This window comes from Pelophylax lessonae (assembly GCF_965119305.1).
Source record: "Pelophylax lessonae genome assembly, chromosome: 3".
Lineage (NCBI taxonomy): Eukaryota > Metazoa > Chordata > Amphibia > Anura > Ranidae > Pelophylax > Pelophylax lessonae.
In genome coordinates this window covers 322562743-322574990 of record NC_138770.1, presented here as the reverse complement: position 1 = coordinate 322574990, position 12248 = coordinate 322562743, and the positions used below count along the sequence as shown (strand labels likewise).

The 12248-nt window shown below is 43.3% G+C and overlaps 1 protein-coding gene across 2 annotated transcripts in view; it reads right to left on the bottom strand.

Moving 5' to 3' along the window:
• The window catches only part of MYOM2 (myomesin 2), a 224338-nt gene that overhangs the window by 115827 nt on the left and 96263 nt on the right, over positions 1-12248 (bottom strand). For both annotated transcript variants that reach the window (XM_082249653.1, XM_082249652.1), the window contains one exon: positions 9521-9682. In XM_082249653.1, coding sequence (XP_082105779.1) covers positions 9521-9682 — 162 coding nt within the window. The remainder of the gene's footprint in view (positions 1-9520; positions 9683-12248) is intronic.

Genomic DNA, 12248 nt, shown 5'->3' with positions numbered 1-12248 from the left:
CTTGAAGTCTTGCTTGAAAAATGCATTTAAAGGATATTTGTCAGCATAGTGATTAGGGATGATCGAACTTTTGAAAAGTTCGGTTCGACCAGAACACCCGAACTTCCCGAAAGTTCGGTTCGGATTTCAGAACCCCATTGAAATCAATGGGACCCGAACTTCTGGAATCAAAAAACACCATTTTTAAGCCCTAAAACCCAATAAATGCCCCTAAAAAGTGCCTAGGGTTCTGGGTCATGCCCCAGGGACTATTAATCACACAAAAAAAAGTTCTTAAAAATTGTCGTTTTTGATAGAGAGCCAATTATTGAAAAAATTAAAAAAAAAAAAAAAAAAAGAGAGATTTCTTTGGATTTAGTGTCTGGGGGGTCTAAAAGGTGTACCTGTGAAGTTTCAGCTCTGTAGCATGTCCAGAACCAGAATTACATCATACCAAACCTTCAAAAATGACTTTTTTGCTTAACCGCACCTTTCTTTTGCTCCTAATCAACGGCTCAGCCAATGTGTATGATGAGGACATAATGCAGTGCACTGGGAACAAGATTAGAGTTTTTTTTGGAAAAGGTGCTGTCTCTTTAAATGTGCATATAATTAACGGGTGTATTTCCACAATGGGGCTATTATTACCAAATGTTTCAAGAAGTCCAAAGATGTATGTAATTGCACTTTATTTCATGTAAAATGGTGTTTGGTGCACTTTAACTTGAATTCTCACAAGAAACAGACATATATGCACGGATACATTGAGGGTTAGGGGTAGGGGCCACAATGTAGTGCACAGTGAACAAGATTAGAGATGTTTTGGATGAATACTGTTGTCTCTTGACTTTGAATAGAAGTAAAGGATGCTTAAAAATTGGGCATTTGGTGGTGCGGACGATGCCTTGACACCATATCCCTATGAAAGTGCTGGTAATGAAGGCAATAATTGCCTTTGTAAGGAAAAAAATTACAATGATATGCATCTGTGTGACAGGTGCGCAAAAATTGTTGTTTGGGTGGTGGCGGAGCCATACCACTGTAAGCCCAAAGAGCTGGTGTTGAAGAAGGCGTAAAAATTATGAAGGTTTGCACATGTGGAACAGGTGTGCAAACATGGTAGTTTTGGTGTTGGCGGAGCCTCCCCACCATAACCCCAAAGAGCTGGCTTTGAAGGAGGCCCAAAAATTGTAAAGGTGTGCACCTGTGGAACAGGTTCGCAAACATGGTAGTTTTTGTTTAGCATAGCCTCCCCACCTTAACCCCAAAGAGCTGGTGTTGAAGGAGGCCCAAAAATTGTAAAGGTGTGCACCTGTGGAACAGGTGCGCAAACATTGTAGTTTTTGTTTTAGCATAGCCTCCCCACCTTAACCCCAAAGAGCTGGTGTTGAAGGAGGCCCAAAAATTGTAAAGGTGTGCACCTGTGGAACAGGTGCGCAAACATTGTAGTTTTTGTTTTAGCATAGCCTCCCCACCTTAACCCCAAAGAGCTGGTGTTGAAGGAGGCCCAAAAATTGTAAAGGTGTGCCCCTGTGGAACAGGTGCGCAAACATTGTAGTTTTTGTTTAGCATAGCCTCCCCACCTTAACCCCAAAGAGCTGGTGTTGAAGGAGGCCCAAAAATTGTAAAGGTGTGCACCTGTGGAACAGGTGCGCAAACATTGTAGTTTTTGTTATAACCAAAATGAGGTTCTGTGAACGTAAAGAGAATGAGAGGAGGGTTTGAGGGTGGCACTATGGTCCAGGCTTAAACTGAGGCTCAACTGCCACATCACAACGATAGCCTAGTCTACAAGGTCTGCATCAGGTGCATCAAAGCTTGATATCCACGACTGATTCATCTTAATGAATGTCAAACGGTCGAATGAATGCCGGTTCCGATAGGACACTGGAAGCAGGGCAGGCCAACAACTCCATGGCATACTGGGCCAGTTCTGGCCAGTGGTCTAATCTTAAGACCCAGTATGCCAGTGGATCGGATTCGTCACATGAAAAGCCCTCTGTGTCACTTTGTGCCCTCACGTAATCGTCCACCATGTGATGCAGACGCTGTTGATGCGATGTGGCAGCTGAGAGGCCTGGGCGGTGAGGACTAAAAAAAGACCGAAAGGCATCCGTCAACCGCACGCCTTCTCCAACGCTCCTCTCGTGACCACCAGTAGAGTCCATGGTAGGTTGTCCCCGCCCCTGCACCCTACGGGAGTCGGGGAACATGTTCACCAGATTCCTCTTGAGACTGTCCTCAAGGGATTTGATCCTGTGGACTCTCTGGGTGGATGGGAAAAGCTCCGAGACTTTACACTTGTACCGGGGGTCAAGTAGGGTGGCCAACGTATAGTGGTTAGTCTCTTTAATGGCCTTGATTCTGGGGTCCTTTCGCAGGCTCTGAAGCATGATGTTTCCCATGCGTCGCAAATTAGCGAAGGCCTGAGAAGCTGACTCCTCGGGGTCACTCATAACGACATTATCTTCAACGGGCTCCTCCTCCTCCCAGCCACGTACTACTCCAAAGTGTCCCGAGGGAGTCAAACTAGGCCTTGCAGATTGCCGCATGTCTTCCTCCTCCTCCTCCTCAAACCCTGCAAAAGTTCCCGCAGAATCGTCCTCCTCCTCCTCTTCCACCCCTGGATCCTGCTCGGGCCTCTGGGAGCTAGGCATAATGGGGTCAGGATTCTCAGGATAAAGGGGGCCTTGAGAGGCAAGGAAGTCCTCCTCTTCCTCCTGCTGCTCTGCCTCCAGTGCCCTGTCCATAATGCCACGCAGAGTGTGCTCCAACAAAAACAGTACCAGTAGGGTGTCACTGATGCATGCGCTGTCCCGGCTGACCATCCTTGTGGCCTCCTCAAATGGCGAGAGGACAGCGCATGCATCCTTAATCAAAAGCCACTGCCGTGGTGAAAAGAAGCCCAGGCGCGCAGAGCCAGTGCTGGTGCCGTACTCGCATAGGTATTCATTGAGGGCCCTCTGCTGCGTGTACAGGCGCTGCAGCATAGCCAAGGTGGAGTTCCAGTGGGTGGGCATGTCACAGATGAGGCGGTGTACCGGCAGGTGAAACTCGCGCTGCACTTCGGCCAAACGTGCAGTGGCACTGTACGACCGCCTGAAGTGACTGCACACCCTTCTTGCCATCCTTAGCACATCCTGCATTCCCGGGTACGAGTTCAAAAACCGCTGTACCACGAGATTCAGGACATGCGCCAGGCATGGCACATGGGTTAACTTTCCCTGACGAAGGGCGGCCAGGAGGTTTGACCCATTATCAGTAACCACCATCCCTGGCTGCAGCTGGCGTGGTGTCAACCACCTCTGGGCCTGTGCCTGCCGAGCCCCAAGAATCTGAGGGGCAGTGTGCTGCCTGTCCCCTAGACACACAAGCTGCAGCACTGCGTGACACCTTTTGGCCTGAGACATAGAATAGCCCTTTGAACGTTTACGTGGTACCTCATCATATTCAAAGGACCATTCTGCAGAGGAGGGCATGGAGGAGGTAGAGGAGGAGGAGCAGGAGGGGGTAGAAGTGATCGATCTACCCGGATCAGCAACACCACCAGCTGTTTGCAGATGTGGGGGCAACACTGGCTGCAGCACCGAGCCCTGGCTACAATCCCTTCCGCTGGCAAGCAGTGTCACCCAGTGAGCAGTGACAGAAATGTACCGTCCCTGCCCGTGTTTGCTTGACCAAGTGTCAGCCGTCAAGTGTATCTTACGGCTGACTGACTTGGCCAGGGACGACACTACATTGCCTTCCACATGTTGGTATAGGGATGGCAGGGCCTTACGGGAAAAGTAATGCCGACTTGGCACCTGCCACTGTGGAACTGCACATTTTGCGAAGTCACGGAAGGGAGCAGACTCTACCAGGTTAAATGGTAATAGTTGCAGAGCCAGTAGTCTAAACTACTGTTTAGACGCTGGGCATGTGGGTGGCGGGGAGTATACATTTTTTTTTTGTTCCAGCATGTGTGGAATCGAAATTTGGCGTCTAGATGTTACAGCTGGTGGTGTGCTGGAGGTAGATGCGACACTGCCTGCTATATCATCATCCCTGCCAGTGGAGGCTGCCAACAGGTGACGAGTGACTATAGTAGGGCCAGGAACAGACTGATGTGCAGGTGGAGCAGATGGAGCATGAGGAGGAGCGCGAGGAGAACTAGGAGGCCGACTGACCGATCTTTGGCCCTTTTGTGGGTTCTTTAAATGCTCCTGCCAACGGGCCGAGTGGTGGGTTGTCAAATGCCTGTTTAGGCAGCTTGTACCCAGGTGGTTGACATTTTTGCCACGTTTTATACCCTTCTTACAAATCTTGCAGATCGCAACTTTTTTATCTGCATGGGATGTCTCAAAAAAGGCCCAGCAAGATGAGGTGTGTATAGTGGCCCGGGAGACAACAGGTGCGGCCTTAGATGGAGAGGGCCGTCTGCTCTCCCCTCTTGCTTGCTCTGCCTCCTCCTCAACCTCAGACCCAACATCTGACTCCATCAAAGACTGAGCATCAGGCCTGGCCCGGGAGACAACAGGTGCGGCCTTAGATGGAGCGGGCCGTCTGCTCTCCCCTCTTGTTTGCTCTGCCTCCTCCTCAAACTCAGACCCAACATCTGACTCCATCAAAGACTGAGCATCAGGCCTGGCCCGGGGGAGACAACAGGTGCGGCCTTAGATGGAGCGGGCCGTCTGCTCTCCCCTCTTGTTTGCTCTGCCTCCTCCTCAAACTCAGACCCAACATCAGACTCCATAAAGGACTGAGCATCAGGCTGGAGTAGATGGTCGACACTGTGGTCAAACAGCTCAGCTGACTCCTCTGCCATGTCTGAAGTTGGGTCTAAGGGAGGACATGAGGTGGACATGGACTCATCTGTATTTGTTCTGACAACTGCAGAAGACTGACCACTTTTCTCTGCCTGGGTCACTGTAGTTGCAGATGATGCCGATGATGAGGGTTTGGTCATATAGTCCACCACCTCCTGTACATACTGTGGATGTATAGCTTGGCCACTGCCGGAGAACAATCCAAATGGTGGCCTGGCTGAGGACTGACCACCACGTCCACCCCGGCCTCTAGACAACCTAGAAGCTGTGCCCCTTTCCGCAGCAGGGCCACGTATGCCTTTTCTTGGTCTACCAGGCATATTTCTATCTGATGCGTTGGCAACTGTGTGCGGTGAAAAACGCACACTGCTATGCGACCCACAGTTGTCGCTGGATACAGCACAGCAGATGTGTCACGCACAGTTGCAAAGGCTTTTGCACAGTGGACCTAACGCTTTGAACAACAGGCGTTAGGTTGTCACTGATGCGTTGGCAACTGTGTGCGGTGAAAAACGCACACTGCTATGCGACCCACAGTTGTCGCTGGATACAGCACAGCAGATGTGTCACGCACAGTTGCAAAGGCTTTTGCACAGTGGACCTAACGCTTTGAACAACAGGCGTTAGGTTGTCACTGATGCGTTGGCAACTGTGTGCGGTGAAAAACGCACACTGCTATGCGACCCACAGTTGTCGCTGGATACAGCACAGCAGTTGCGTGTCACGCACAGTTGCAAAGGCTTTTGTACAGTGCACCTAACGCTTTGAACAACAGGCATTAAGTTGTCACTGTATTTTGCTGCCTAGCAAGCACGTACACCTGCTGTGATAGAGCAGCACTGTGCCACGTGCTCACTAAACAGAACCCTCACACTTTCCCTACAGAAAAACTCAATTTTCAAATCTAATGTAGTACAAAGTTCCCTAACTACACTAGATATCCCTTTCCACTAAATAGAAAGCTCCATACAGCAGAAGACTGACACTGTCCCTTAAGTTTTTTTTTTTTTTTTGTAACTCTAAGAACCAGCACAATCGCTGTATCTATCTACACTGGCTGTAAGCTAAATACAATTCTGCTATATGGAGCTTTAGAACCACTCGATATGTAGGAAATGTAGTGTAGCAAGCAGGAGTCAGACAGAACTGCTTCAACTCTCTTCAACAGGCTCTGGATAACTGTGCTAGGGGTTAGGCGGGGCCATCTTATATAGTGTGGGGCGTATTCACTCCTGATTGGCCTCTGGTCCCCGTAGTCACTCCAATCACGTTCCTAGGAGACTCCTGCCCCCTCATTGGCTTTTGCAGACGTTTCTGGGCCAATCACGGGCTTTTAAAGCCCAGTTCCTGTCCCAGTGCATTTTGGGCGGTTCTGGTGGCCGAATACCGAACTTTTGCCGCAAAAAGTTCGGTATTTGGCCGAATATCGAACATCCAATGTTCGGGTCGAACCGATGGTCAACCCGAACCGTTCGATCATCCTTAATAGTGATATGGTAGCTCCCATTGTTGACGTGCTCTTGGAGATGGCATGCTCTGGGTCTGTCATCCTGATCCTGCCTTCACTTCTTGGTCAATCACTCACCTAGAACAAGCATGTGCTCTTCAGGATCACCAGCTTGTTTCGGGTCATTGATCAGAATACCAAACTCTAGAGCAATGTCAAAAATAAATCAACAATGGCCCATGTTTTTTTAACCATGACAGGTTCCTGTAAATGTTTTTTTTTTTTTTTATAGGATCCATCTGAGGTTTTGATTCCCTGCTTTCAATTTATTAACCGTATAAATAACACGTTGATTACTTATACTAGGTAAGCTTATACCTCTGTTATACCTATTCCCCTCTTTTAACTGGGAGCTTTGGGACACCTATTTCTGCCTCTATATGTTCGGTTTGGGAATTAGCACTTTTACCTATGTATCCTTCTCCCTTAAAGCGTAACTCCACTTTAGTTGAGAAAAAACATTCACCTCTGGGTGATCTCTGTACACTACAAGGATTTTAACAAACTTTGTTGCAGATTCCTACCCTTTCCTTTTCTGAAAAAATCATTGTTTGTTCCTCTGTGCTGAGTGGATCTAATGGGAGTGATTTCATAATTATCTATCATCTGTGGCAGCTGCAGGGCTCTAATGAGGAAATCTGCTAGGCCTGCATCCCTTCAGACGTGTTCCTATTGGAAGTATCACACTAAGAATGACATTTTTGTTGCAGGGGATGCAAGAAATCTGACTTGTATCTTAGGCAGACTTCTGGAAAAATCTATGAGCCAATAACACATCCAGGAAATTAGGTTTCCGGGGTGTGGTCAGTACACATTCTGTGTATAGAACACCTCCAGGTAGCCATCTTGCATTGCATTTTAAGAAAATTACAGTGGCTGCAGATTGAAAAGGAAAGGTAATTTTTAATAACATTCAATCACAATATGATTTGTTTTGTAATTGTATACGCTATATTGTTTTTTCTATATTTGCTATTTTTTTCCCACGAAAGTGGAGTTACCCTTTACGATAACACATTGGAACTTATACACCACCAAACTGGTGAAAATATAGGTGAGATACTTATACTTTCATTTTGATAAAAATATCTGCTTAAGACCTAAAGATCCATCTGTGTTCCATCTATCCCACCGCCTATTTAGCTTGTGATCTTCTCTGTATGCCACGGTGGTATGCATTTTATGTATTGCATGTTGCTGTATATCTGTCAACAGTGCATTGCAATTTAGTATTATTTTCAAATATTATAACACATTGTATTATACAGTATCTAGCACCCGCAGGTGTCCCTTGGATCTGCTCCCATGCTCGCCCGGGGGCATTAAACTTGGTGCCTCTTTTGGTCTGCTGATTGGGTTGACTCAGTCTTTGAGGTAAATATCCTTACATAAGTTATACATTTTAATCAGCACAATTAGATAAATGTAAATAAAATGAGGTGGAAAATAGGTGAATTGATTGCTACCAGTGTTCTCATCTCACTCACAATAATATAAATATAGAATTAGTACAGCACTATCATCTCTTTCAAAATAGTGATCTATGTGCGCAAAATTTGCTACACATGTGAAAGTATATGTATAAACATATATTAACTGCGTCAAAATGTAACTAATCACTAATCACAATACACCCCACTGAAGAAGTCTATTGAAGACGATACGCATCTTGAGGCAGGAGCTGACATCTGAACCTCACCCACGTCCATTACTATACTGACGGCTGCGAGCCGGAGGATTGTATCGCATGCTGTTCACAGCTGGCATGGCTCATAGTGCTGCTTAAAGAGGAAGTAAACCCTCTTCTGCAACTTTTACCTATAGGTAAGCCTATGATAAGGCTTACCTATAGGTACTGTAAATATCTCCTAAACATGTACCGTTTAGGAGATATTTACCTTACATGCAGCCAGTGACATCACTGGCCGGATCCCGCCATCCCGGAAGACGGGCGACTGGACATGTCGCCCGTCATACAGATAAGCGGGTGGCACAGCAGGGGCTCGTTCTAAAGTAAGTATTTCATAATGAGCTAGTATGCGATGCATACTAGCTCATTATGTGTTTCTCTTTCAGGTTGAAAAAAAAAAAAATTTATGGGTTTAAAACCTCTTTAATGTGAGCTTATTTTATTGTGTGGTATAATAAATTTGTTTTTACAGAGAGCACTAGATACTTTGCTTTTGTTTTATATAGCCGATTATCATGTAAGCACCTGAATAAAAAGAGAGTGGGATCCTGATAGATCCAGGGACATCCATTCATCCACACTGAGCTTGATTATCCCCAAAGGGGAACAGCGCACTTTGACTCCCTGGTAAAACAGGAGTCAAAGATAGAGGTGAGCTGCTAGTGAATACCGGTGGTAGATTTCTTTGAACACCTGTTCTTTTGATTATAACACACAGAGGTGGCGAGATTATTCGTTTTTGTTTTTTTTGGAGAATTTTATTGTTTTTTGGACTTTTTTTGATGCCAGTCTATTTTCTGATAGACACATTGTACTGTATATATTAATATATATATATATATATTTTTTATTTCACTCAGGGTGTGTTGTGATTTAGTTAAATTTAACACAGAAAACATATGCCTATACATATGATTTCACATGTGTAGCAAATTTTGTGCACATAGATCACTATTTTGAAAGAGATGATAGTGCTGTACTAATTATATATTTATATTATCCTTACATACTTCCTCTGGAATATTTGCAGAATATGTAGTCTAATGTTATCAACCGAACATCATGTTATGCACTTATGTGCTTTATTATTATTTATAGTGCTTGGTCCCTCTCTTTCGCTGTCTTTTCTCCTGAAGAAGTGGGCAACCACGAAACATGTTGAGAGCTTGAATGCCCATACCTACATTCTTTCTGAGGTAGCCTTCGATAAGCATCCTCCTAGAAAGGTGTAAAGGACAATACAGAGGGACTCTTTCATTCACTCTGAATGTTTTGTTGTGATTTTAAATTTGAATTTTACTTTTGTTTTTTGTACATGTGAAATAAATTTGCTTGATTTTATACAAATTGTGTAATGTCTCAGGACGGTACAGAAAAAAACCCTTTGCCCCACCTCTCCAAACATACTTTTCTATGTATTTTGAGATGTGGGTACCTGTACTATACATAATGTTCCTTGAGCAACCTTTTTAAATATTAGGTTCCTGTAAATGATATACAGAACTGTAAATGATATGCAAAGTATTCTGAGACACATACCAGCTACAAAGAGGAATCCGCTGTGCTGATTGACTCCACCTCTGGTGACCATTCTTAGAGTGTACAATCCTTCATCATCCTTATTCAAATGTGTCAGTGTCAGAGTGGTACGACCTTCTCCAAAATGCAACTGGTGCCATTTGGATTCTTTCACCAACACATCTAAGGAAAAATCAAATTGGAAAGAAAGAATGAAATGCCTTTTACAGTTACAGATACCCAGGCCAAAATAGACTGTGCTAAGTATTTATTACTCTTGCTAATGATTGCTGACACTTATAGTAGTGCATAAATTAAGTAATTGTTAAAGTGGCATTAAATACAAAAGAAAACATTTGTTATATTGCAGCTTACCAATTCTTAGATGTGATCGCTGCATTCATTTTCTGTTTTAGGCTTTCTTTCTTCTATTTTCATCTGGTGATCTGGGCACTACGTATTTTTTTTTTCAAAAGAACTCGCCAGAAAAAATCTCGCCAGCAGAATGTATCAGTTACAGAGATAAGGCAAACTATTTACCACTACCAGGGGTGCTTACAATGTGATCAGCTTTAATTTATTGATGTAAAACCTTTATCTGAAATGGAAAAAAGTGATTGCTGTAACTGCTTTTAAAGTGTTAGCAGGAGTTTGACTTTAAAATGTTGGTGTATCTAAATCTGCTAGTACATCTAACACTCTCCTCCCCCCAGACTGACAATGCTGCTGTCCAAAGGTGTCCCCTGTCTCCCTTTATCCAGAGAGTGCAAACTCTCATATAGGAGGTGTGTTACTGACCAGATAACCAGATGAAAACTGAGGGAAAAAAGTCTATGAAAAGAAAACTAAGGCAGTCACCACCTCTAATGTTTGGCAATGGTAAGCAACAATATATTACATTTTTGGATTGGGGTTTAATGCCTGCTTTTTTGCACAGAATGTCTTCACCTGGCATGTGTCATAGTTAACAAAGAACCACAAGTTGTACATATATCCTTTGTATAACAATAAGACACATATAGGTAGAATCACAATAAAACATACTGTCACACTACACATCACAAAAAGCAAACAAACACTGATGGGGTGAGATAATACTCTACCATTCGCTCATTTCATATTTCTTTGACTGACATCATTTGCTGTTGTGGTGTGATATATAAGATACAAATTTGGTCTGCTATAATGCATGCCCCCACCAACTGTGTGTCTGTGAGATTTTGGCAATGGAACAGTAAGAAGTCGTTTGTGGAAAAAAGGAGTGCAGAATATGTGTACAAGGTATAATGTATGCACGGTATACATATATTTTCTGCCAATGTGTAACAATGAAAACCTTGTGCTTGTGGTAAAAAAGTTAATATAAAAAGTGCTGGAATTCGTGCTAAACCAAATGAATGGTTTAAAAATGTATATAATAATGGTGTCTGTGCACACGTGAGCTGCTTGCTGCAAATAAAGTGCTAGTGCTCTTTAAATCATATAAGTCAGTGTTGCAGCGCTGCTTCAACCAATGGTGAATAAAACTACATATAATGTGCAAATTTCAATATCACATATAAATAAATAATGAGCATTTTTTTTCATGTATTTTTTTTCACAAATTTTTATGAATTTTTATGGATTTTTATGAATTTTGATGCATTACTGCTCATTATTTATTTACCCTATTTTCCGGCGTATAAGAAGACTGGGCATATAAGACGACCCCCCTAATTTTCATCTACCGGTAATACTTATACTTAGGTTACCTTGGAGATATTATACTCGGCGTATAAGACGACCCCCCATTTTTGGGGGATTTTTTTGAGGTTCAAAAGTAGTCTTATACGCCAGAAAATACAGTATATGTGATATTGAAATTTGCACATTATATGTAGTTTTATTCACCATTGGTTGAAGCAGCGCTGCAACACTGACTTATATATTTTCTGACACCCATGTTTCCCTCTATCTTACAATCTAAAGTGAAGTATATAAAAACGTGCTAATGTGACATGATATAACTCAACTATGGCAGCATTGCATAATGCGCTGACGCAGTTTGTCAAGCTGGATGATATAATGCAGGTATGATGTGCTTTTGTAATCTGTTTTGCTGCAGCCTGTTATCATTTGTTATGATGGGCTTTTATGATGATATAATGTGCTGTTGAAGCTTGATATAATGTAATATTTTGTCATAATGTGGACAGCTTAGTGGTTAGCATTTCTTCTGGTCAGAAGTTCAAATGCCGACAAGGACTCCACAATGGAGTTTGTGTGTTTTCCTTGTGCTTGCATTGGTTTTCTCCCACACTCCAAAGACATGCTGGTAGATTAATTGTCTCAGTTAACTGTCTAAAACTGGCCCTGATGTGCGTATGTATGCATGTGAGATAGGGAAGTTTAGATTGTAAGCTCCTTGCATGAATCCTATATATTGTGTTAATTGTCATCTATATAAATATTTTTGCTATAATAAATTTAAACAGGAAACAAATATGTTTATGTGCTGTAATAAAAAAATGATGTAATGTGCTATGGTGGAATTGTATAATGTGTAGCCATGCAATTAAAAATGTCTAAATTTTAAAAACGGTGCATTGCCTGTACAGTTATATGGTGAGTCCCCACCAACATTTCCTCTGGTGGACCTCAGGTACCCTGGAAAAATCTCTCCAAAATGAGAAACTATCATCTTTTAAAGCATAGTTGCTGCTGGAGAGTTCCTTTTATTTTCCTATGACAAGTAAAAAAAAATACCCCC